The following is a 27,201-nucleotide window of genomic DNA, read 5'->3' on the forward strand; positions in this document are numbered from 1 at the left end:
AATGTGGCCATCTTCAATGGGCTGTGTGACCCAGTAGCCCCCGAGGATGCCTGTGGCTCAGGAGGATGTCTTAAAGGTGTAACGTTGCCCCTTTGACGAGAGCATCCTGTGCAACAGAAATTGGCCCAGCTGGTGAAGGCCGGATGTTCCTTTTCTAGCTGTTTAAGGAAGGTGCCTGCCTACATCGCCCCTCTTTGTGTTCAGTTCTCAAGGGGCTAGGGAGATCTGAGAACTGTCACCCCAAACCTAGGAGGGCTGTCTATACACAGCGCTTGCTTGCACAGTGTACCGCAGAGGGGCCCGGCCCAGGGCCCTCGGCCTGCCCCTGGCCCCTCCACCCGAGGCCATACTTACCCTGCCAGCATGGTGTACAGCAGGACCCCCAAGCTCCAGACGTCACATGCTGCGTCGTAGCCTTGTCGCTTCAGGACCTAGGCAGGGATAAAGACCAGTCCGCACTTCAGCAGGGACCTACGGCTCAGAGTAGGCCGACCTGGAGGACTGGCAGCAGGCAGGTGGGGACAGGGAGCAGCCGTGCCCCCAGGGGCCTCCGTCCATTACGGCACAGCCAGCCCTAACATGCTACGGCAGGTCTCTCTCTGAGGCCCAAGGGGCCGTGCTAACAGACACAAAGCTGGCACTTGAGCTGGAAGAAGAACTGGTAAAATATTTACCGTCCTGCCCATGGGCAAGCGTGCAGCTCTGTGGCATTGGGCACATTCATGGGCTGGGAGCAGCTGCCACGGTCCACCTGCAGGACTGCCCCCCCATCTGAGGGTCTCCCCGTGTGGGGAGGACTCCCCTCAGAAGGGTCCACTGCTGAAGCCTATGCTTTTTTCTTAATTTTGCAAATGTGTCTTTGGTTATGGGGTCTGCTCCAGCTGGGAACACCTGAGGGTTGAAGAAAGATGATTTTCCTCCCCTGTAATACCATCAATATTGGCACTGGTTGAACGAGGCATTAATGGAGGCTCACGGCCTTTGCATTGTTGAGTGAGGCATTCATTAATTAGTTACTTAACGAGGCTCATGACCAGGTGATGACTTCCAAAGGCCTCAGGTTGCTCAAGTGTCTGGCTCACCCTGGATAACCTCGAATGGCCTCGCAGCCACTCCCCAGCTGCGTGTCCGCCTGTCTCAGCCTGGCACACAGGAGCCTCTTCCTGTAGGCCTGTGGCCATGCTGGACCACCAGGTGCCAGGCCTGCCTTCCTCTTGGACGTGCTGTCCACTCGACTGCACTCACACAGGAGCAGAGGGTCCAGAGCCTAAAGTCTGTCTGGTCTCCTCCCAGTGCCATCAGTATCACCAGCTTGCACACCACACACACTGGTGAGACCGCAGTGGGACTGGCCCCAGGGAGGAGCCTTCACAAGACGCCCCTGCTGAGCTTCTCTGAGATGAGGGGCTGGGAGCAGACAGGGGTCCCGACACAGGTGCTCGGCAGAGTCCCAGGATATATATATTTAGTGGTACCTGGGATTGAACCCAGGAGTGTTTTGCCTCTGAGCTACATGCCAGCTCTACTTTTTTTTTTTTCCCAATACTGGGAATGGAACCCAGGGGCACTGTACCTCCAAGCTACACCCCTAGCCCTATATTTTTAGTCTTTCTATTTTTTTTTTTTTTTTGGTGGTACTGGGGGTGGAACCCAGAGGCTTTCTACCTCCGGGCTACACCCCCAGACCTATTTTATATTTCATTTGGAAACAGGGTCTCACTAAGTTGCTGAGAGCCTCACTCAGTAGCTGAGGCTGGCGTTGAACCTGTGCAATCCTCCTGTCTTAGCCTCCCAGGTGCCACCACGCCTTGTTAGTCTTTCTATTTTTGAAACAGGGTCTTGCCGAGTTGCAAAGGGCCTCGCTAAATAGCGGAGGCTGTCTGTGAACTGTGATCCTCCAGTCTCTGCCTCCTGAACGCTGGATTACAAGCGTGAGCCACCATGCCCGGTGTTATTTTTTGTTTCGAGACAGGGTCTCACTAGGTTGCTGAGTCTCACAACATTGCTGAGGCTGTCCTCAAGCCTATGCCCCTCCTGTTTCAGCCTCCCATGGACTGGGATTGCAGGTGTGTGCCTCTACGCCTGGCTCCCAGCATCCTTAAATCGATGGCTGTGAACTCGCCTCTGTCAGGGGAAACGGTGTGGAGTGAGAACTGTGCTGTGACAGGTGGCGCTGGTCACAGGCAGCCCCGCAGCGCCACGTCCTGGTTGGACAATCATTTCTCACGCTCTCTAGAACATTTGCACAGATTTTACCCAAATTGTTGACACCGTGATGAGAGTTTTACATGAAAATGTCATAAAAAGTTTTTCAAATGGAAAAAATAAAATGATAACAGTAACGCTCTGAGCAAGGCTGGCTGATCCGAAGTGACCGCTCCCCGCGATTCCCCGCGTGAGTTCCCGCCTGTACTTCCCGACACCACTGCTGAGGCGCATCGGGATGCCTCCGGTGCCCACGAAACCACACTCCACAGTCATTTGGATGCAGGAGAGGTGGGCGCTCTCTTTGGGCATCTCCCCACGGGTGAGGGGCCTTACCTCCGGGGCCACGAAGTTCGCCGTGTAGCAGGGCGTCATGAGCAGCCCGTTTTCCGCTCGCAGCTGCTTGGCAAACCCGAAGTCACAGATGCGGATGGACTCGGGGTTTCCAGACTCGTCCATGTACAGAATATTACTCGGCTTCAGGTCCCGATGAACAACCTGGAGGGTAAGACGTGGGGCTCGAGGAGCCGCGGAGAGGAGGAGGGCTGTTCGGGGGACGCTGGGTTCTGGAATGGCCCATTCTGGTGGGTCCTGCAGCGGGAGGCAGGAGGCGGAGGCCGCGCTCTTCCTGCGCCCAGGCGGGTCGCTCCAGGCCAGCACTCACGTCACCTGTCCGCGACTCGGATCAGCTGACGCGCGCCTACCCAAAGGCCCAGCCCTGGCCCGCACAGCACCAGAAGGAAGCCAGGCGGGCTCCATAGGTCAGATTCATCAGATGGAAGTACCCCGCCCGTCAGGTGCGGGCGCTCTCAGCATGCCCACGGGGACAGCGACAGCTGCCACAGCGGCAGGGCCACAGACACCTCAGAGCAGAGCAGCTGTTCAGGGCACAAAGCCTGTCTTCAGAGGGGACAGAGGACCATTGTGAGGACATGTGGTACGGCTTGGACCTGCGCCTCCCGATTGTCCTGGATGACCCAGGGAGAGGACTGAGCAGGAAAATTAAAGGGACATGCGCGGGCATTGCAGCTCTGTCCACAGGCTCCTGCGGGTCAGGGGGTGGAGGATCTGGTCCCTGTCTCATTATTCCCCTCAATAAATACAAGAACATCTGCCCGGGGGCTTGTTCCACAGCTAGACTGATGGGGAATCCATGCTTAACACTACCGACCACTAGAGGCCAGACCCCTTGTGGTCCTGGAGGAAGATGCCTTGTTCAGAGATGACAATATTTGAAAAGCTTAGGGCCACACATATGTAGCTCGCCAGGATGCCTGCCTCACGCAAATGCCAAAAAGGTTGGCGGTGAAGGATGGTGAGACGTGCTGTGGGTGTGGCTGCCGCCCTGGGACCAGAGGGTGACCTGCAGCCACGGCGTGGCCTCTGCGGGGTCCTTGGCCTTCCTGTGCATAGGTCTCCTCCCTATACAAGGGCCTGGTCCTGAGTCCAGGACCCAGTGACTGCTCAGCACAGTTGGGAACATGTGTGGGCTGCAGGAACCTCAGCCGTCACCGCCATTCCAGGCGGTGTGCCCTTTGCACGGGTAAGGACTTCAGCTTCATAGACTGCAGATAATGGAAATCTAAACATCCTTTTATCAGGGCCAGAGGGTGTGTGTGTGTTTCTAAAATTGATCCAAGTAACTTCTTAACCTAGCTCCTGGATACACTATGTGTTCAAATGACTTTAAACCTTCCATAGTAGTAGAATAGGTCACCTCGCAACCCACTTATGGTTATTATGACAGAGGATGGTTTTGAGCTGATGGCAGCGGAGGGAGCAGGCGGAAGGCAAGCGCTCTGCCCTCTCCCTGTGCCCAACAGCAGTACATCTGCAGAGGCGCCTGCCCCTCCCCACAGGAGGACCGGAGCTGCCAGACAGTGCGCACCCTGCTGACCACGTGCCTTCCACTAGTCCCCCGTGTACCCGTGCGCACTGCGCGGCCCCATGAGCATCTACTTTTCTTCTGCCTATGTCGACCTGATCTCCAGGCCCTTGGCCAAGGAGCCCTCCCTGAGACAGCAGACTCGGGAGGCAAGCTGTGGTTTGGAAGTGATCTCCACAGCCCGCCCTGGGCCCAGGCCCCGGTGTGGCTCAGCTCCACCCCAGCCCTGCAGCCGGTGCCAGGACTCACCCCCTGGGCGTGCAGGTAGTCCATGGTCTTGGTAATGGTGCACAGCACGTCACTGGCCTCGCGCTCCGAGAAGCAGCGCTGCCGCAGGATGCGGTCCAGCAGCTCCCCGCCACGCATGAGCTCCATCACCAGGTACACATACTTGCCGTCATCGTAGACCTGGGGCCGGGAGGAGGTGCACAGAACTCAGACACCACTGTCTCTCTGCCCCGTGGCAGCAGCCAGCCCAGGGAGGACAGGAGCTGGGGACAGGCTGTGGCCTGCATCCCTGGGAGTGAAAGTGAGCTGTCTGTGGGAGACCCAGCATAGCAGGTGTGGCCCCGGGAGCACGCACACGAGTCCTGGGACCTGCCAATGCACGCTGGCTCCCAGTGGGGCGGCACTATCTCCAAGGAGCCCCTGCGATGTCTGTGCCGCTCCCTGGATGTGGCTTCAGTGGCCAGTGCTGGGGACTGGGTGGGCAGAGCTCCGCAGCCGTGGAGGCTGGGCTGTCCGTACAGAGCAGCGACAGCGCTACAGCTTGGCTATGGAATACATCCTGGAAGGGCTTGTGTACTGGTAATGCAACAATGTTCAGAAAGGAATTAAGGAGTCATGAGGTTCTAGTCTTATCAGTGGGTACTCTAGTGGTGCCTAGTGATTTACTGGGTGGTAAGGGAGGCAGGCAGGTTGACCACACGCCAGGCCTGGGTCATGACTGCCCGAGCTATCTTCTCTTTCATGCATATCACGCTTTGTGGGGTTGGGGAGCGACCCCTGGGATGTGCACGCAGGCACAGCAAGTCCGGCCAACCGGCCTCTGAGTGAGCAGAGATGCCGGGCTGAAGCTGGCTCCGGCCTCCAGCCCTGCACTAAACACACGGCAGCCCGTAGTGTCCGTGGGGACACAGGAGGCAGAGCGCTCGGCTCGCGGTGCTGGGCCGGTGGCCACTCACGTCCTTGAGGGTGATGATGTTGGGGTGCTGGCCGTAGCGCAGGAGAATCTCGATCTCTTCCGAGGGGTCTCTCTTACTCTTATCGATGATCTGGAACAAACACAACGTGGACTGTGAGCGGTTTGCTGCCGGATCCTTTGGGCCTTGGGACTGGATAACAATGGCCTCCCGCCCCTCCGGCCTCACGCAACCCAGACCATGTGAACTTTCCTGGAAGTTCAGGGCCAGGACTTTCCATCTCGGCCAGAGTGAGTTCCACAAAGGGCCCAGCCTCCGGACTCCACTTTTATGCTATTAGGAGGCTGGGTGGAGAAGGTCGGGGCCTGGAGCTCACGCAGACACATCACCCACCAGGCCCCTCGAGCTTTCCAGACACGCCTCCAGCCACTGCGCCTCTGCAGACGCTGTAGGCCGCACCCGCATCCAAAGGAGGCGACCTGCGAGTTCTCATCCAGAGACGCTGGGGACTGAGCGGGCAGGCTGGGACGGCCCTGGGGCTGAGCTGCGGGGAAGTCCTTCCTCCTCGTGTCTCTTCTGCTGCCGGGCATTTGTGCCCAATGTCTCGGGAGGACAGATAAGATTGGTTTACCCCAGAAAGATGATGGCTTCCCTCACCAATGGGTCATGGGTCAAAGCCTGCCTTCCCAACAGGGGGCCCTGATGGCACTGCACAGCTCAGCCAACACCTCCGGGGGCGCCTGTCTTATGCACTTGCCTCTCCTCTCATCACTCGGGAGGCCCCTGGCGGGCAAGGCGGCCCGCTCACATGACACCCACAGCACGTGTGCTGCTTCTCAGAACAGAAGTGATTAGAAACGCTTGTGCCGTTCTTACACAGGGGTTCCGCCGAACATTAAGCAGCCACACCTCGGACAGCGTGCAGCCCCGCTACCACTAAAGCATGAGGCGGTTTGCCTTTGGTTTCTACCACGTGGAGCATGCTAAGCAGAGCTTTGTACGAAACGGGTTTTTTATTAGATGAACCAGATGCTGGGGCAGCTGCTGTGTTACTGCTGGTAACCCTCCCATCTGCCTCACTCCCTCGCCGTAAGAAGCCTAAGGTGCTGAGCCTGGCTCCAGCATGTCCTGCCCTGAGGGAGCGGCACGTGGTACCCAATGGGCTAACCCTCAGGACAGCTTCCTTCCTTCCTTCCTTCCTTCCTTCCTTCCTTCCTTCCTTTCCTCCTCTTTTGGTGCTGATTCTCTCTCTTTTTTAACTTGGTGCACTGTAATTACATGTTATATTGCGGTACAGAGTGATAGACACACAGGAGCGCACGACTCTTGGCGGACGTCCTAGCATCTTTGAGGTTGGAATTGGTAACTTCCTATACATACGTAGCATTATTTCAACTGGTACACTTTCTATGTCTTCATCCCCCTGCTCCCTCAGGCTCCCTTCAGCTACATTCTGTTCAACTGCCATTTTTGATGTGAAGCAGCATACTGACATACTGCTGAAGCCGAGCTCTTTGACAGGGGCGGGGCTCTTTGAGGTGCCCCCCCACCCTTCAGGCTGTCTCTGCCCTCTTGGAGGGGGTGTCGGCCGACCTGGTCCTGAACTCTCCTGGACTCCCTGTGGGCATCCTGTCCCCTGGGTAGGGTCTCCGCAATTTGAGAAGATTAAAATTATTCATGGACTTAAAAGCGATTTTGTTGTGGGTTCATTTTTTCCAAAGACAGTTTGATGATAATGTGTTGTATTCTTAGCATAAATGGAGCAGGATGCAGGAGAAACAAGAAGGAGGGAGTCTTTCCTTCATCGCAGGGTTACTCTTCAAGACACCCCAAGAAAAAGGGCAGAGGCAGCAGGTGCATCCTACGCTGTCACTTGCTTTAAAAATGGGAAGGAATGTAAACAGACACATCGATTTCCTTGAGTGTGCAGAAATAGCCCTGGAAGGAAAGAGAAAAATAGGAACATTTTTCTTCGGCTTCCTGTGGGGAAGGAACCGGGCACCTGGGGACTGTGGGGCAAGACACTCAGCTGTAGCCTCACATATACTTTTCAACCATGTGAATATATCATCTATACAAGAACTAAGCATGAAAATGACAGTATAAGACACCCGGGGGGACTTCCGGGAAGATGGCGACCGAGAAAAGCAGGGCTTAAGAGTCCCGCTAACAACCAATCTCCATTACCACAAAAATAGCGCCTTTCATAGCCAGAAAACACCATCACCAGAAAAACAAAAAAAACCACCAGGCTCCAGAGAGAAAGCGGACTGAGAACAGAGCTCAGGGCCACAGAGGAGACACACGCGCCCGAGGACGCGGCAGCAGCGCCATACTGCCGGCGGCAGCGGCTAACTCAGCGGATGGCTACAGCAAGCCAGGAGAGCCGCTGCGGAACAGCCAAGCGGGATCTCTCGGCGCAGACAGCATTTAAAGCTCCCAGTGGCTGAGCTCAGCACACGCTGCAGGGATTCAGAGTGGAAATCAAAACCAGAGAAGAAAAAATACGCCAGCCTCATGGCCGAGGGCGTGGCAGAGGCGCCATATTGACACCGGCGGCGGCAGCAGCAGTGAATTCACCGAGTCCAGTACAGCTACATCTGCGTACTCAAGAACAGTGAGTCAAATTGCGGGCCACAGAGGAGAAATCGCAGTATTGGGCCTCCTGGGACTTGACCCAGTGAGGGAGTGGTGGTGGCAGAGATAACACACCATAGGAGAACGTGCAACCTGGCACCCCCCATAGTTTAAAGCAGCCTCTATTGACTCCCTGGGTCGGAGACTCTGTGATACAACCCAGTAAAGGAGTATTGGGGTCTGAGATAATACAGACTCGAGATCCAGAGCACCTTAAGTGAAGCCATAGTGACCCAAGGGAAGAACCCAGAGAAGGCACAAACCTCCGAAATCATGGGAAAGAGGAATAACACTGGAGCAATGAATGTGCACAACCCCACAACATCAGAACCTGATAAAACAGAAAATCAGAGATTTCTAGAAGATCAAATCAGGAAAATAACTGTAGAAATAATAGAGATGCTTCGAAAAGAACTCAGAGAGAGCCAAAAAGAGATAAAGGATGCAATTAATGAAGTAAAGGCCTCAATTCAAAGCACAAACAACCGATTAGACCACATGGGGAACAGAATCTCGCTCTTAGAAGATGAGCAATCCAAAAATGAATGCATAGTTTCTAATCTAGAAAAAAATATCCAACAGCAGGAATCTGACATTGAAGAAATATGGGCCCATCTTAAGAGAGCTAACCTAAGAATAATTGGAATAGAGGAGGGAAAAGAAAGTGATACCAAAGGGATCAACAATCTCTTCAAGGAAGTAATAGCAGAAAATTTTCCAAATATAGAGCAAGAGGTTGATACACAGATCCAGGAAACTTATAGAACTCCCTTTAGACAGGATCGGAGAAGAGGATCCCCACGCCATATAATTGTCAAAATGACCAATGTGGAAGCCAAGCAGAGAATCTTAAAGGCAACAAAAACAAAGGGCCAACTGACATTCAGAGGCAAACCAATTAGAATCACTCCAGACTTCCCAAACCAAGTCATGAGAGCCAGAAGGGCTTGGAGTAACATATTCCAAACTCTGAAAGAAAACAACTTCCAGCCAAAAATTTCCTATCCAGCAAAACTTTCTATCAAATTAGATGGAGAAATAAGAAGCTTCCATGACAAACAGAAACTGAAGGAATTTATGTCTTCAAAACCAGCGCTAGAGAAAATACTCAAAGAGATTAACTACAAAGAAGAAATAGGTAACACACACCAGAACCAGAGAAACAAGAGTTTTCCATCCAACAGACAACTAAGATTGGTTATCTGTGGAGATTCATTATTTATGTTAGTCTTTTACCTATCTCTAAATTGTATTGTTTGCCTTTATTGTTGTTATTTTTTAGGATTTCTAGTTGGAATATTAATATACCTTCAGATATAGCATTTGGAAATATTTTATCCAATTCTATTAGTAACTTTTAACTCTGTTTACATTGTCTTTGGATATACAATATTTTCTTTTATTTTTTAGGGAGTTTGTATATTCTTCTGTTGCCTGTGCCATTGAAATCATATCCAAGAAATCACTGCCAATTTCAATGTTGTGAGGTTTTATGACCCAGATTTTCTTCTAAAAGTTTATAGTCTTAAGATTTATATTTAGGTCTTTTATCTATTTTGAGTTAATACTTGTATATGGGATTAGGTAAAGGTCCAATTTTATTCTTTTCCATGTAATTATTATTTTTCAACAATATTTAGTTAAAAGATTATTATTTCCACCACCAAATGTTCGTGGAAACCTTGTCAAAAATAACTTGACAATATAGGGAAGAATTTAGCTCTAGGCTTGTATTTAACTCCAATGGTCTGTATATCTGCCTTTAGAACAGTACTACACTGTTTCAATTATTGTAGCTTTATATGGTTTGAAATCAGAAAATATATATCTGCTAGCTTTGTTCTTTTTCAAGATCGTTTTGGGTATCTAGAGTCCATATTCCATATTAGGATAGATTTTTTTCTGAAAAATAAATATATAAATATATGATAGTTTCACCTAAAAAAACAGAAAAAAATATGCTCTAGTAAGAAAGAAAGCAAAAAGAAATATTGAAATGCTATCTTTAAATCATCAAACGCTTGGTATCAGACAAATGAAACTGTTATGTGAGATTATCATTTTTAATTTTGGATAAATTGCTATAATACTAGATGTCAACCACTAAGCCAAGCATGGGAAGGAGGGATGGGGAGGGAATGGGGTGGGGATCGGGTGGGGGCTGACTGGGCGATGTGTGCATGTATGTCTACAAAAGTTTGCATCCCACTATGATGTATGAATACAGTGCACCAATAAAATAAAATTAAAAAAAAAAAAAAAGACACCCGGGGATGAAGCGGTTGACTTATTACTCACTCAGGTGTCTGTTTAATTCCTACACGTTCTTCCCTGTAGTCACAAGCAGAAATGGTTTACAGTGGTATCTGTCAACAGTTTAGCAGTTACTTTAAGATCTGGCTGACATTTGAAAAACATTTTAAGATTGTAATAAAAGTCAGTGTGCATGTGTGAATACCAGGCACCCTGAATTTTAACATGCTGGAGCAACTAAGTTGCTGTTTTATTATATTCTGATACAGAACTGGCCCACACGTTGATTTTTTAAACTACCTTTTAAATGTCATATTTAAATCTTTTTAATCATTAGTTGTTTCCTGGGGTCTCCAAAGCACCTCAGTTGAACACGAGCTGGCTGTCCTCTGGAGTCGCATGGGGAAATGAAGGAAGCTGAAGGAAGAGTCTAGGTCTGGTCACGGGGGCTGGAGTAGCAGGGGTAGGAGACACCAACCGGTCCCAACACCTCTGCTGTCCCTTTGGGAAGCAAAGGCGTCTGTCTTCTACAAACATTCAGCCTGCTCACCGGGGGGGAGGGTCTGCAGCTGGAGGGCGGGCCCTGCAGGTGTGACCGGCCTAGACCACCTCCCTCACGTGTTGGGGGCTCAGCTCCTGCTGGGGGTAGTGGCCCAGAGCAGCCTGTCCTGGGCCAACTCCTGGTTTTACCGTCTACACTCCCAGGATGTCTACACTCTCCATATCTCAGTTCCTTCATTTATACAAACTAGGATAATAGTGTGCATCTCCAGGGGCCCTTGTTAACATTAAACTGACCCATACCACACCTGGATACAAGTTCCCATGACCACGATAAAATCTGATCACCCTATGATCCCAGGTAGGGACCACAAGGTTGTGACCTAACACATTTATCCTTGAAACCTAACGTTTTGTGTGTGTGGTGGTTCTGGGGATGGAACCCAGTGGCATTACCTCTGAGCTACACCTCCAGCCCTTTTTATTTTTTATTTTAATTTTCTGTGGTATTGGGGATGGAATCCAAGGGCATTCTACCTTTTAATTCTACACCCCCCTCCCCACCCTATTTTTATATTCTTTACTTTGAAACAGGGTTTCACTGAGTTGCAAAGGGCCTCACTAGGTAGCCGAGGCTGTGCGCAAACCATGGTCCTCCTGTCTCAGCCTCCCCAGTGCTGGGATTACAAACTGCACCACCACACCTGGCCCTTTTTATTTTTTAGTTTGAAACAGGGTCTTGCTAAGTTGCTGAGGCTGTCCTTGAACCTATGATCCTCTAGTTTCAACCTCCTAAATGCCAGGATTACAGGTCTGGGCCACCACCTCATTTTGGTTTTTATCTCTCAATCTCCCGTTCACAGAGATGGGTGATGTTCAGAACAATGTCGGGGTAGAATGTACTTTGGCTAAAGGACCCAGAAAAATCATATGTTACCACAAACCAGGTTGTGAGGAGGGTTTCCCTCAGGGATGGCTCGCGCAGTGTGGCTGAACTTTAACTGAGCTGACGAGAAAAACACAGTGCCCGGCCGGGCAGCAGAGAATGGTGCCACCTTGGCTCAGGGTTTCACTCCATGGTGGCCGGCTCCAGGGCTTGGGCCCAAGGTGGAGCAGAACATCATGGCAACGGGTGTGGTGGAGAAGAGCGCTCGCCACTCGACTCTTGGCAGGCAGGAAGCAGAGAGAGAGGATGAGCCACTGTAGCCCTCCCGACTTCTAGCTAGGCTGCATCTGTCTAGAACTTTTCACTACCTCCCAGTAAGTACATTCTAATTATTAACTCAGCAGACGGACGACGAGCTCAGACCCTCGTGACCCAGTTACCTTCCCAAGGCCACCTCTGGACATGGTGCCATGGGGACCGAGCCTTCAACGTGAGCCTTTGGGAGATACTCCGGATCCAAACCTATCGAGAAGGTTAAGGAGAAGCTAGTGGGCAAGTGGCACGGGATGTGACCGGCTCCTGTGCTCGGGGCTGCGGGGCAGGTGAGCCCCAGAGAGCCTTGGAGCCCACTGTTGAGAAAGATCAAGGAATGAACTGTCAAGTGACCCTCAGTGAATTGCTTCTCCACGGGACAGTTTCTTGGGATTGACATTGTTAGACCTGCTTCTGCGTAGAGCAAGGCCTGGTGGATCAGGTTCCTTACTCTGAAAATAATATTGCTTTACAAGCTTTAGGATACAACACAAGGGCTCCTTCTCCAATCCCTGGTGTAGCACATGACTGCACTGAGGCCACAGGGAAGGGGAAGGGGATGCCTCTCTGTCTCTCTCCTCTTGCTTACTCTTTTCTGGGAGCAGCATGCAGAAGGGAAGGGGCACCACGCGGTGCGTGGCCATCACCACGGCAGGCACAAGAGCTTCTCCTGGTGTTGCCGGGTGGCACAACACCCGTCCTGTCCACACTTTCCTTGGTCATGCTGAGTCAGGTGCCTGAGTCTTCCAAGCACAATTCTGCCTTCTACAGGGGACATGATGGTTTTTCTCAATGGGTGAACACGTAGGTATGCACTGAATGGCTGAAGTTGGTACCAAGGAGACTCTGCACCACTGACACCCTTTTCCTCCACCTTTTTGGCACCTGTATTTCTCCACCTTCCTCTCTCCATCACCATAAATGCCTTCTCCAGGGCTCTGGGTACCTGGAGGAGCAGGGCTTTGAAGGCCTCGCTAACAAGCTGCGGGGTGAGCTCATGGGCTTGCGGGACCTGGGCAGGTGTTCCCTTCTGCTGCATCGGAAGGAGCACTATCATACTTGAAGCAAAGTAGTAGAGTATGTAATGGCTTGAGAAATCTAACAGACACTTTCTCCTGTAAAATTAATTTAAACAAACGACAGAGAGAAAGAGCTCCAGTGTTTGCCTGGTGGAAAAAATTAAAATTTCCATGTCAATCGTTCTTTCTAAAAATAAGCCCTATTTAGGCCAAGCATCTGTCTTAATTCCATTTCCTTTCTGGTTGACGAATTATATACACAGTATGAAAATGAACACAGACATGCGAGGGTCACATGACCACTGTGAATACAAATTGTGGCTCCCCAGGGCAGCAAGCTCGGCCTCTGTCCTGAGCACGGTGGCCACACCTATCTGACAACTAAGAACTGAGCCAGGTGCAGGGGTGCTGGTGCAACCCTGCAATCTCAGGACTCGGGAGGCTGGGACAGGAGGATCACAAGTTTGAGGCCGGTCTCAGCAACTTTGTGAGAACTTGTTTCAAAATAAAAATTTAAAAAGTCTGGAAGTGTAGCGAAAGCTCTTGACTTTCTTTTTTTTTCTTTCTTTCTTCCTTTCTTTCTCTCTTTCTTTCTTTCTTTCTTTCTTGTATTGGGGATGGAACCCAGGAACACTGCACCTCCGAGCTACAACCCCAGTCCTATTTTTTAGTCTTTTTATTTTTTGAAACAGGGTTTCACTGAGTTGGGAAGGGTCTCAGTAAGTAGCTGAGGCTGTCCATGGTCCGCGATCCCCAGTCTGCCTCTCGAATGCTGGGGTTACAACTTAACGAGCTCACCTCTGACACTACCAAGCTGTAATGACTGACGGTGAGCGGCTCTTCACTGGAGTTCAGTTGGCTCCCACCATATTCCCAACTTCTTGAGCTGCTGGAACTATGGCAGAAGCCACAAGAGGCCCCTGCTCCCCGGAGCTGACATGCGGTGGCAGCATGGACACAGGCCATGATACAGGTGGGTGGCAGGTGCTAGGAGGAGAGATAAGGTAGGCACAGGGGGAGAGAGCGGCAGGGTGGCCAGAGACTCTCTGGTGAGGACACCCGTGTGCAGAGACCAAGTAGGAGAGAGCTCCTGGCCGGGGCAGAGGAGCTTCGTCCAGCGCCTGGGGCAGAGCAGGGCAGGAGGAGCCGGGTGGCTGGCCAGCACTGTGCGACCCTGAGGGCTGCAGCAAGAACTGGATCCTACCAAGCGAGACAGAAGCCACTGCGGTGGGATTCTGCTGGAGGAAGGCTGAGACTGACCTGCGCTTTGGAGGTTTAACTTTAGCTGCATGTTGAACACAGACAGTGGCAGGCAGAGATGGCCCAGAGGCCAAAGGCAGCCCACCAGGGGGAGGGCCTAGCCAGTCTATGGACTCAGAGAGGAGACCTGTGTCCGGCCACACCTGACGTCCAGGGAGCCTGGTGCCCGTGCTGCGGGCGCTTTCCTTGTGGGCTGCAGGCCTTGACCTCACGTTTATCCTGGTGCCTGTTGACATCATCAAGGCGGGCGCTCTCGTTCCTGGTGTGGACATCATATGATGCCCAAGGACCCGGTGGGAGGGGACAGGGCCCCTTAGTCACAACAGCAGGCAGAGCCGTGAAGAGGCTGCAGCTAGCATGCGGGTCTGGTGCTGGGAGAGGTCCGGGTGACGCCAGCTGGGGACATTCCCTTGGCAGCCTCTCTGCTCCCTCCTGAGGGTGAGGCAATGGCAGTGTGGTGAGGATTAGGTGACTCAGGACAGGAGAGGGTTTGGAGCGGCCTCGGCACAGCCGCGCTACATGTTATCACCGTCAACATCGCCGTGATGCGGAGGAGAGTCCCAGTTCTGCCCCTGGACGGCGGCTCCTGCTCCGTAAGCTTTGCTGTCAGGCCACTGGCTTCTTATGCACTTGCCAACGGAGGCGGCTTGCAGGGGAGACCATGGCGGGGAAGATGGCACTGCCTTCACGTAAGTTAGTTCCACGCCCACCGGGCTGCGCCCTATGCTCAGTGGAAACTCGTCAAGGACTCTCAAGGCACACATAGCAAGCCTAAGAGAAGCTGAGGTGCTTGGCCGCTTGTCTGTAGATGAGCTTGGATGTGTGTGTGTGTGTGTGTGTGTGTGTGTGTGTGTGTGTAGTAGTAGTAGATATATTATACATGCATATATAGTATATGTGTATATATCTAACAAAAATATATAGTATATATATACTCATACTATATAAATATATATATTTATAAATATATTTATATAATAAATATATAAATATAACTATACTATATTATGCAATACATTAATATATATGATTACATATAAATATATAAACTTATATTTATATAAATATATGTAAATATATAGTATATAATATAGCTTATTATATATATTATATATATTTATGTATATTTTCTTCATCCACTATAAGGCCAGAAATCCTTCTATTTACACAAAATGGCACTGCACTGTCTCGTGTGTACGTGATTATACGCCGTAAAGACCTGAGAATGGAGGAGGATCACAACCCGTCTCCGTCCTCGTGAGTGAGTTCGGCCCCTCCAGTAGGCCACGAGCAGGAACAGCTTTTCTTTCACACACACCGTTCTCCATATTTCGATGCCCCTCAGCCGCAGTGACCTCCCGCACAGCCCCTGCCTGCTGCTTGCCCTCCCTGCCGTGCTCAGGGCCAGCCGTGACTGTCCGTGTCTGTGAGGAGGACGCCTCCCGCCTGAGTGTCTATCTCTCACACTGCGCACTCTCCCTTCATCCGCGGCTGTGCAGGATGAAGATGGCAATGGAGTGGAGCCACTGAATCCAGAGGGGCGGGCGGGAGCTGAGGCCCAAGTCACAGGCCCAACAAGGCCCACCGCGCCCCGTGTGTCAGTCAGAGCCCGCGACCCGACCTTCCTCTGCTGCTTCACTACAGGGTGGTTCTGCTCCACCCCGACCAGTCAGTTGACATAGAAAAGCTAGAAGGATTTCTGTGACATTCTGCCTGGAAAAATGCTAAAATAAATGGACTTGAGCTCTGCTAGAACAGCTTGTGGACAAACGTGCCACCTCACACATAAGCTTCCGCCCCGAGACCGCTGGCTCTCCCGCCTCCAGGATGGGTCTACCCTCAGGTGAGTGGCTTCCCGTTGCTGCTCCGGAAGCAGCTTTGGGGGGACATGGACCCTGAGCTGCACCTCGCGGAGAAGCCCATGGCCCCTCCACAGCTCGGCTCCTTCCTGAGTGGGTTAATTTAAGCAACTTCCGGACACTAAATTATGACCCATTGAGTCTCAGAAAGACTGTGGGAATCCCGTCATGTCACCAGCTAAATTTGTCCACAGGACTTCAAGGCTCACGGAAAAGAAACAGGAAATCCTGGCTCTTCTACTATCAGCTGGAGCTATGGTGTCTGGCTTATGGAGAGGGAGGGACAGGGAGAGAGGGAGAGGAGAGCAAGAGTGAGCTGGGGCCAACCATACTTGGGGACCGGGTCACGAACCCTTTAACAAAGCCTACTTCAGATGTGGTCTTTGTTTGAGGGTTGGAGGTGGGAGCGATCAGAGGGAACGTACCGCCACCCTCATCAAGGGTGCTATTTACAGGGCCCGGGATGGCGGCAGAGTGGCCTCACAGGGGCAGGCTGTCCCTGGAAGGGAACTGGGGCTGCCGAGGGCCCACACAAAGACTCATTTCTCTGAACTCGCTGGCGAGAACGCTTGTTTCTAGGATTGCTACCGAATGCCCGATAAACAATCTGAAGAATTTCTATGAAACGACCCACGCAGAGACAGTTCTGGGAGCCCATGTATGAAGCATATGGTAAACAGGTTCCAAGTGCAAATGGGACTCCCTGCCCAAGGCGGACCACGGACCTCTTCTCCATCCTGCATCTGGGCAGGGCCCACGTCTGGATGTGCAGTGGTGGGAACCCATCACATCCTCCTGCAGACTCCTGAAGGAAGAGGTGGAGGACAGGCAGGAAGCCAGCCCCAATGGTCCAGACACCAGGAACAGAGCAGGCCCGGAGCCCCGCTGCAGAGGGAGCCAGACCGCGACCCTCGGGTGCTCTCTGCTCTGGGCCGCCCACGGAGCAGCCTCCCAGGACAGCACCCTTCCCTGCAGCCTGTCCCAGCTCCCTAGGAATCTTAACCATGGTGCACTGCCCCTTCATATGTGCAAGGCCTCTGGCAGGCTGGACAAGGACAGCCTACAAGTTGGACTCACAATGAATTCTTCCTCCACATCCAACCCCTTCTTTTTATTTGAAAGATTTTAGTTTCATTTCATTGAAAAGCCATCCATACATTCCAGAGATGTTTTGGCTGGCATCTTTCTGGCCAGGGCTGAGTGTTTCCACAGTGTGGGCAGGAGCCCAGTGAATATACATGCCAACCCTGAGAGCTGCCTTTGAAAACCTCTGCTTTTGGAAAGGCCAGGGAGCCGAGGGCAAGATGGATGGAAGGCTCACTTGTGCGGCTTCGTGCTGAGCAGTCTGTCCAAAGCTTAGGGAAATCGCTATTGGTGGAAATCACTCCTGCTGTGCCCTGCTCTGCTGGCAAGTGCCGTCTGCCCAGATGTTCTGCAGAGCTGGTCAACGCCACCTGCTCCAGAGCCCAAAGGGTCCCTGTCTTGGGGGCACAAGCCTGGACATTGTCCCACAAAAGCCTCAGGGAAAGTGGGAGGAAAGTGGTAGCACCTGTCCCAAGGTCTCAGAATGTATCATGTATTTTTTTTTAACATAAATTAGATTCTCATTTTAGCAGGGAACTTTAGCTTTAATCTACTTTTTTTTTTTTTTGTACTGGGGATTGAACCCTGGGGCATTCTAACTTTGAGCTATACCCCCAGCTCTATTTTATCTTTTATTTTGAAATAGGTTCTAAGTTGTGGAGGGCTTCACTAAGTTGCTGAGGTTGGCTGAGAACCTGTGATCCTCCTGTTTCAGCCTCCGAAGTACTGGGATTACAAGCGTGTATCAACATTTATAGATTGCAAGATCAATCACATTATAGATTGCAAGATCAGACATTTATTTTGTCTAGCAATGATTATAGAGGCTAAAGTTATTACTTAGAGATTACTGAACTGTAACCAAGGAGGTAAAAGATCTCTACAAAGAAAATTATAAAACATTGAAAAAAGAAATCGAAGATCTTAGAAGATGGAAAGATCTTCCATGTTTATGGATTGGCAGAATAAATATCATTAAAATGGCCACACTTCAAAAGTGATCTACAGATTCAACACAATGCCCATTAAACTACCATGGAGGTAGTTTCTATTTTTTTCTGTCTTCACAGACATAGAAAAATAAGTTCTTAAATGTATTTGGAATAACAAAAAGCTCAGAATAGCCAAAGTAGTTCTCAGCAACAAAAACCATGCAGGAGGAATCAAAATACCTGACTTTAAACTATACTGCAAAGCCATTGTAATGAAAACAGCATGGTACGGGCACAAAAACAGATACATAGACCAATGGAGCAGAATAGAAGACCCAGAAACAAGTCCACACACTTTCAGCCAATTGATTTTTGACAAAGGGGCCAAAAACATACACTAGAGAAAAGATAGCCTGTTCAACAAATGGTGTTGGCAAAACTGGTTAACCATATGCAGAAAATTGGAAATTAATCCCACTTTCTCACCCTGCACAAGAGTCAATTCAAGATGGATCAAAGACTTGGAAATTAAACCAGAGACCTTGAAGCTCCTTGAACAGGGCATAGGTCCAACACTGCAACACATAGGCATAGATTAAAAACTTTCTCGACAAGACCCCAAAGGCACAACAAACTAAAAGTGAATCAATATGTGGGACTGCATGAAACTGAAGAGCTTCTGTTCAGCAAAGGAAACTGTCAGGAACCTCAATCGAGAGCCAACAGAATGGGAGGTTTTTGCCACCTATACCTCCGATAGAGGACTGATATCTAGAATATACAGAGAACACAAGAAACTCAACACTAAAAAAAAAAATCATCCAATCAAAAAATGGGTAAGTGAACTAAATAGATACTTCACAAAAGATGAAATTCAAATGGCCAATAAATGCATGAAAAAATGCTCAACATCACTGGCAATCAGAGAGATGCAAATCAAAACTACCCTGAGATTTCACCTAACTCCAACTAGAATGGCCATCATTCAAAACACAAACAACAACAAATGCTGGAGAGGGTGCCAAGAAGTGGGAACTCTAAGACATTGTTGGTGGGATTGCAAATTAGTGCAACCATTTTGGAAAACAGTATGGAGAATCCTCAGAAGAATGGGAACAAATCTACCATTTGATCCAGCAATACCACTGTTGGGTATCTACCCAAAAGGAAGGAAACCAAACTACCAAACTAATGCATGTGTATCTATGTTCATAGCTGCACAATTCACCATAGCCAAACTATGGAACCAGCCAAGATGTCCATCAACAGATGAATGGATTACCAAACTGTGGGATATGTACACAATGGAATTATACTCAGCCATTAAAAAAAAACTCAATTACATCATTTTCAGGGAAATGGATGGAACTGAAGGACATTATGCTAAGCGAGATTAGTCAGTCACAACAAATAAGAAATCAGATGCTTTCCCTAATATGTGAGAGTTAAGGAGAAATGGGTCATCGGAGGAACTCTAGATGAAAAAGGAAATCCTATAGAGGAGCAAACAAGACACTCTAAAGGAGGGGATGGGAGGGGGAAAAAAGGAAATTCTCTAAAACATGCGACGTACCTAAACATATTGAAGTCAGCCACTAAGCCAAGCAAAGGAAGGAGGGAATGGGGAGGGAATGGGGTGGGAATTGGGTAGGTACTAAATGGGCGAAGTGTACATGTATCTACACACAAGTTTTTTTTTTTTTTTTACCCATTATGATGTATGAATATAATGCACCAATAAAAAAGAGCTTGCTGAACTGGATTATGGGCAATCTGATGTGACTCTGTCCTCTTCTTGAGGGCAGGTAGGCCTTTACTTGTTTGTTTCTTGGATTATTCTTGGGGGCTGTATCTTCCTTCCATCCTTTCTCTCTTTCCTCTCTTCTTTTCCTTCCTTTGTCAAATGCTGTCTGTCCCCCAACTCTATTTTCTCAAGAACGGGGTGCTCAAGCTGTTATTCCTGGTGTGAATTTTACACAAAGCTATAGAAGGTGGTCGGTTCCTAAGTGTTGGATATAACTGAAAGTATTCGTAATTGCAAAACAAGTATTCAACAGGTGATCTCATACCAAAGGCCATGGCCTCAGAAATGCAAATGGAGGAAATGTTTGCTCAGGCCCCTGTGGTTCACTGGCCCCTGCGGCTGAGCAGGGGCTGCACCCACACTCTGCCCGCGATGGGACGGCCTTACCTTTACAGCATACTCCGCGTCCGTGGCTTTGTGCACACACCGCTTGCACACTGAGTAGGAGCCCACCCCAATATCCTCCTTGATCTCGTAGCCATCAGTGAAGTGGATATTGTTCCCGTGTAGCTGCTGTGAAGAGGCCGAGACAAGAAAAGACCATCAGTGACCCCCAGAGAGGCACGCGAGGGCACGCCCGTGGAACTGGGATGCAAGCAGAAGCCGGAGTCACAGGCCTTCCTCACCTAAGGTCGGGCAGCTCTTTAGGGCGGGTTCTAAATCTCAATCCCTGTCCCTGATTCCTTGGGCCTAGCTCTTAATATATAGGTGCCAGGCCACTCTGTTCACCGACCAACCATGTTCCTCCCAATGATTCGAATAAAAACAGATGCACCTGCAGCTATGGGCACGTGGTCCTGATGCCCATGTCCAGGGTGAGTGTCCGGGTGAAAATATGGACCTGGGGTGTGACTCGGTGGTACCAACTCACAGCCTGTTTCTGCCCCACAGACAGAGGCCCCACCCCACCCACACTCGGCCGAGACCAACGGCCCCAGCAGCGGCCCACTGAGCGTCCACAGTACAGAGCCCACGGGGAGAAATGCCACGCAAGCCTGACGCTACCCACTTATCCTAAAGGAATGAAAGGAGTTCTTAAATAAAGTTAATCCAAACGCCTTCACAGGCGTCTCTATTGTGGTTACATTTACATGGTAGAAAGCTCTTCAGAAGAACATCATCTTCTGACCTCCCAACGACATGGCACCAACAAGGCAGGCTGCTGTCCTGGGCGCTATCTTGACTCCACACGGTGAAGGCCCCGATCTGACCCAAGGGCCCTCTGGCACAGACACCCCTGGGGACCATCTCTCGGGACGCTTGTGATACACGGAGGAGAGGAAAGGTTTGACCTCCACGGATCATCACAGCCATGCTCAGAAATAAGGGAAGTGCTGGGGGAGACAGGATGTGCGGCATCTGCCTCCCTCGGCACCCAGCACCCCAAGGCGACCAGGTCCACCACCCTGGACACTGCACCCCAGCTGGTCAGGTCTACAAGCAAAGGGAGTTACCTGCACGATCGGGTGGACCGGGGCCTTGTGGAGGTCCTGAGGTGAGGGCTCTGGGACCAGGCTGGAGGCCACGAAGCTGAAGCCCCTGAACAGGTGGTGAGCGTTGGCGCTCGGGGGCACACCTGGGGAGTCTGTGGGGAGAGAGAGCCAGAGGTCAAGCTCAGGAGAGCGAGTGAGCCCGGGTGGAAATGGTGGTGTGCGTGTGCCCGCATGCCTGCACCTGTGCTGGGCACCTGTGGTGGGGACATGTGTGTATCTGTGTGTGTGTGCCTGTGGTGTGGCCCTGTATGTACCCGTGGTATGTGGGTGTTGTATGTACCTGTGGTGTGTGCATGTTGTGTGTGTGTGTGTACCTGTGACACACATGTTGGAGGAATTGAAACAGAAATGCAGAATGAGGTGAGGCTACTTTATCTGAGGTAGTCTCAGTGGGTTGCTTTTTAAATGGTAAACATAGCTAGAACAAGAGTTTCAGAATCAGCATCGGCCGTGTCTGAGCTCGCTGCCCTCTGAACTTACCACCTCTCACCCTACCCGCCACCTCCGCTGCAGACTGAGACAAAAAGCCTCCAACATGAGCTGGCATGGGCAGCGCAGGCCGCCCGCTCTGCCTGCCTGGTTCCGGTTCTGCAGAACCGGGGATGCAGCGGGGAGAGCCCGTCCTCTCTGCCCCACGCTCCTGAGCCGCGGGGTGGCGATGGCGCTCTGCTCCTCCTTTGGTCAGAGTCACTCCTGCCCACTGCACCGCAAGAGCGTGGGAGGGGCAGCAGGTCCCTGTGCTGTGATTTGCCTGGGCTCTGTGAGATTTGTTCAAAAGGATGGCAGCTGTGAGGCTGGTCCCACTTCTCAGTCATCATTAGCTAAAACAAAGGGATGAAGGCTGGCTGGGAGAACATACTTGCATTCTACATAAGAGACAAGAGGCTAAGCCCTCCATATGCAGAGTTCCCAGAGATCAGTTCAATAAAGCAAAACACCCCAAAGAAGAATCCTCCTTGCAGTCAAGTGTGTGTAAAGATGCTGGTCTGTCCAGAGAGCAGGCAGATGAATATCTAGATGAGGTAGCAGCTGCCAGTGGTTTAGCAAAGATGAAGGTCATCTGTGTCCAGCTTTGGTGAGGAGCGGGCCACCTTCTGGCTGGAGGGGGGGGGGCAGGAATCCACACCCCTCGGGGAGTCCTTAACACCAATGAAGGAGATGTTTGCTTTAGCAGTATTTGTTACAGTAAAAACAAAATTAAACAGAGACCAGGGACAATCTGAATGCCCGCCACTAAGCTAACCGCGTTCCTGATCCGTAATGACCCAGGCACATCCAGTGCTTCCTAATGCGGTGTAGGTGACCCCAGGATATTCAGTAACCAGATGAGACACAGCTGCTGAGTGGATGCAGGGGCACATTCCCAAGAGTGTATCAGGCAAAACAAGAAAAAAAGCTGTAAATGATATGGAGAACATGCGTACTGTACCAAAAGTTATGTATATATTTTAACATATATTGGAAGTGCATAATACATGAACTATATAGCAAATCCTATAATACAGTGTATAGATACATAATATATACATATATAATGTGTATGTGATACACAATGTATACATATATAAGGTGTCTATAATACACAATGTAAATCAGTAATATGTAAAATGTAATATATATCTAATATTTCTTACAAATATGTGTAAAGTGTAAAAAATATATCATATATAAAATATCTTTTTTTTTTGGTACTGGAGTTCCTGGAAGCCCTTCTACCTCCGGGCTACACTCCCAGACCTATTTTATATATTTTTTTAAAATTTGGAAACAGGTGTCTCAAGCCAGCACCGCTGGCTTCGAACCTGCACGATCCTCCTCTCTCCACCTCCCAAGCGCCACCACGCCCGGCTATAAAATATCTTTAAAATAATAAACTTTTGTGTTTTCTAGGGTCACTGACCACAGGAGGCCCGCAAAGGCCCTTGTCTTTGCTTTCTACCCTTTTCTCTGTCCAGTCCTTCGCTTTGAGAAGGGAGCTGTCCTGCGGTTCACTCTGTCTCACTCCAGCAGAGACACTGTGGTCTTACTCTGTGGCGTTCTATTTCAGGGACAGGTATATGGTTGGGAAGCCTCACAGAGGGGCCAGGAGCTGAGGGTTCTGTAGCGCACGGCTTGCCTGCAGACAGGTGGGCACACGTACCCCACAGTGAGCTCTCTAGGGGAGACGCTGGCCCGGCACGTGGGCACAGGCTTTGCCTTCTGTGTCTTGGGTGGAGAGGCCGCCAGACCAGGTCTCAGCCCCAGCTCACTACCTTACAAAGGGTCCTTCACAGGCGCCCTGGGAGACAGAGGCTCATAGGAGCCCTGAAGGCCTGCGCCAGCATTGGGCACCAGCATGCTAGATTAGGGCTCAATTAGAACAGCGGGCACGCGAGCCCGTGGAGGGAGCAGCCCCTCTTGTGTCTGGGGTGCTCTGTGCTTTGTCCTTCTTTCCCTTCATGGAATTTGGGCTTTGGGGTCCGCCCTCTCCTTGCACTAAATCTCCATTAAAAAAAAAGTCAGCCGGGCGCGGTGGGCACGCTTGTAATCCCTGTGTGCTTGGGAGCCGGAGACAGGAGGATTAACAGGTTCGAAGCCAGCCTTGCTGGCTTAAGAGACCCTGTTCCCAAATAAAAATATAAAAAAAGTAGGTCTGGGAGTGTAGTCCGGAGGTAGAAGGGCATCCAGGAACCTCAGTACCACCAAAAAAAAAAAAAAAAAAAAAAAAAGTCAGCACAACAAATATTAGCAGCTTAGTGAAAGCAGCCTGCCGTCCAGGAGGTAGTGGGAGGCTGCAGCTCTAAGAATCAGGGTCTGTGTTGGAGCACACTGCGGAGTATGTGTTGAGTACAAGCCAAGTTAAGACTGATGCACTTTCATCAGTGCATGGGAGATAGCCACGGAATAAGCACCGGCCCCTGAGCCACAAGGAGGCGGGCAGCAGGGCGCTGAGTCCCTGGGGGCTTGTGCCTTTCCCTGCAGAGAGCAAGGAGACAGGGTGGTCAGAGCACTCAGTCACTGACGCTCAGGCGGCCTTTGCCAAAAGCTTCCAAAGCCGACATCTGATTGCTGTGGCGGGTAGTAACTACACAAGAGGCTGTATAAATGGCTGAGGCTGCTCTGCGACCATGTAAGGGACGCTGGCTCTCAGCATAGCACTTGCAGAAGAGCAAACACGCATGTTAGGTAAGAGGAAACTTAAAATGAATCACACCCATGAGTTTAAAGGTCCATGAGTATTTTCTGACCCGGGAATATGTCTGCTGGGTTTTAAAATATCAGGCCAGCGTCTCTCACCAGTCAGCACACCCCAAGGGCAGCTGACGAATGGTCAGCACACGTGTGACCAGGCTTGGCCAGCGTTTACCTGCGCGTCCAGGACCCACGCCAGAGGACATGCAGGCCCTCTGCTGCCTCAGAGTCACACTGCTCCGGCTGGTCTCTGACCCGCCATGCACTCAGCTCGGCTGCTTAGAAAACCCCACCTTTTTATGCATCTTTAGAACTTCAATTACCACCCATCTCAAAGACAAAGTGGGTGGCATGATTAACTTAAAACTGATTGGAGAATTAGAAATAATAAGAAACAAAAAAGGCCTATTCTGGATAGTGTTGGAATGCACTGTGTCTACTTATGTTTTCCTTAGGCCAACATTAAAATAAAACTGAACTCTCCGTGTGCACAAGAGGCTGGTGAGGGCTATGGTCGCACTGGCCAACTAGGCTGGAGGTTAAACTCCTCATGAATAATACAAAAAGCACATACGTATGAATAATTTAGAGTCGGCTGCATTAGCATTTTCTTACCCAGAAGCATAAATCTGGTCTCTCTGGATATTTTAAACACACAGCCACGTGACGGCCACTGATGGAGCTCTGCCTACCCCGCCGAGGACGCTGCAGGCTGTATGATCAGTGTGTACAGACCACGGCTTCCTCTTACTCAGACCAGAGGGAGCAAAGTGGGTTTGCTAATCCAACTTTACCTAGTTGATACTCACGGCTGACCATCGGCTTGTCTCAAGGTTGTCTTTTAAACTCAAAGACAATGCTATATTCAAAAGTATTAAGAAAAGCGTGGGGAACCCATGTAGAAGCCCCCAGACCTTCTGGAGGCTGAACTCACTCCCCCGCATCTGCTGACGCTGTGCATAGCAGTGCCCCACGCCGTCACGCCTGAGCCAGGCCTCCAAGCCACGCTCTGAGCCCCATGCTACAGGGTGATTTGGAGATGGCCCTTCCAGAGAAGACGTTGGGCCAGCTGAGGTCACAGGCTATATCCTCATGGGGCTGGACTCTGTCCTTAGTAGTGACACTAGGACCCACGTGCTCTCTCACTCACGGAGGGAAGGTCGGGCGAGGACACAGGGAGGTGCCTCTCTGCCAGCCAGGACGGGCAGCCTTCCCAGAGCTGACCTCCCAGCACTGGACCTTGGCCCCCAGCCTCTAGAACTGCGAGCCCTCACGCTGTCATTTGGTCACCTGAGCTGTCTGCCATAGTCAAAGCAGACTAAGATGATCGCCACGCCTCAAAGAGCCGACACAAACTCACTTCCATATCACGATGACTTTTAAGAGAGCTGGCTAGTTCTGACTGAACTTGATAGACCCTGAGTGCAATTTAGACACACCACGAAACTGGATTTTGATGCCCCTTGCTATGTGAAGTCTAGTGGTGACAGACCTTTGTGGCCAGGTTTCCCCTCTTTGCTTGAATAATATAGTTCACAAACCCATGCACTTTGCCAGCAGCATCCCTCTTCCCTCACGACACTTTGTTTGATGAGGGGTCTGCACAGTTTCCTGTTTCCTTTCTGCCTGTTGCCTGAGGGGGTGGCGAAGAGCCAGGAAACCCAGAGCCAGGGGTGGGTCCTACAGACGCCTTGAGACGTACAAAGTGGACACCTAGGAGCAGCAGAGAACCGGTTCTGTCACTCCAACCTTTATCCCTGAGCCAAGAAAAGAAGGAAAACCAAACAGAACCAACAGCTACTGATTGTCGCGCCCTTGAGAGTGGGAGTCTCTGGCTTGTGGGTTTTCTGTTCTAAGTGGTCAGGGGAGGAGAACTCCACAGGGGCAAGATGGCGGCAGCAGGCACCTGTGGGCGTCCGTGCGGTGAACTCGGGGTCGAAGTGGAAGGTGTCCTCGGGCCTGCCCACCGCTGGTTTGAAGGGTGGCTTGATCTCCTTCCGGTACAGCTTCTGCAAGGAAAACAAGATGGCTGAGGAGGCTCAGGCCTGGCGGGGAGCGCCGTACAGAAACGTGGCGGGAAGGGAAGACGGCCTTACACGCCTCTCAACCCCATCGCAGAGCGGCTCCGCACGTCTGCATGGGAATACACGGGCGATGGGGACTGCCAGCATACCTTCTTGCGTGCATTGCGTACAATACACACAGCTTAACAACTACATTTTATAAAGGTTCAGGACTAAGATTTGGAACGTGCTAAGTGTTCTTCACTTTCAGGCAATCGTTTTCAGACTACTTTTTGGCCACAGGAATTTTGTCCCCAAGTATAATCCTCTGGCGACCTCGGAGCCACCACTCGCGAGCCTGTCCTGCAGCTCGGTGGGGATGCTGTGAAGACCACAGGCCAGGAACACTTTGAGGACCTTTCTGTCTGCCAGGACCTACTTGCGGCCTACGGACGTCACACTTAAGAGTGCCCAGACACTCCTGCCCAGGGCCGCTGAACCTGTGTTCAGCCAGCCTGCCCCACAGTCATGGCCTTTGACAGGACACGTTGGGACACATGGTTCAGTTCTCCCAGGCAGTGATGCTGGGGGATTCCGTTCAGGGAGACACGTGTGTTTGGAGTCACGGTCCCTGGGCAGACACTAGTTCCATGCAGAAGGTGGAACTAAGTGTGGGAGAAGGAAGGAGGACAGTGGCCAGGAGGCAGGGGAGTGTGGAGGAGGGAGACCAGGCCACTGGGCGCAGACAGTCAGGGG

General features: G+C 50.9%; 1 protein-coding gene across 4 annotated transcripts in view; it reads right to left on the reverse strand.

The window, feature by feature from the left end:
- The window catches only part of RPS6KA2 (ribosomal protein S6 kinase A2), a gene marked incomplete at both ends in the record, with an annotated part of 314,056 nt that overhangs the window by 5,410 nt on the left and 281,445 nt on the right, over positions 1-27,201 (reverse strand). For all 4 annotated transcript variants that reach the window (XM_080699904.1, XM_080699903.1, XM_080699902.1 and 1 more), the window contains 7 exons: positions 355-431; positions 2,542-2,703; positions 4,340-4,498; positions 5,275-5,364; positions 20,166-20,291; positions 21,233-21,363; positions 26,349-26,451. In XM_080699904.1, the coding sequence (XP_080556030.1) occupies positions 355-431; positions 2,542-2,703; positions 4,340-4,498; positions 5,275-5,364; positions 20,166-20,291; positions 21,233-21,363; positions 26,349-26,451 (848 nt within the window). The remainder of the gene's footprint in view (positions 1-354; positions 432-2,541; positions 2,704-4,339; positions 4,499-5,274; positions 5,365-20,165; positions 20,292-21,232; positions 21,364-26,348; positions 26,452-27,201) is intronic.

Source organism: Muscardinus avellanarius (genome assembly GCF_963383645.1).
Source record: "Muscardinus avellanarius genome assembly, chromosome: 8".
NCBI classification, from domain to species: Eukaryota; Metazoa; Chordata; class Mammalia; order Rodentia; family Gliridae; genus Muscardinus; species Muscardinus avellanarius.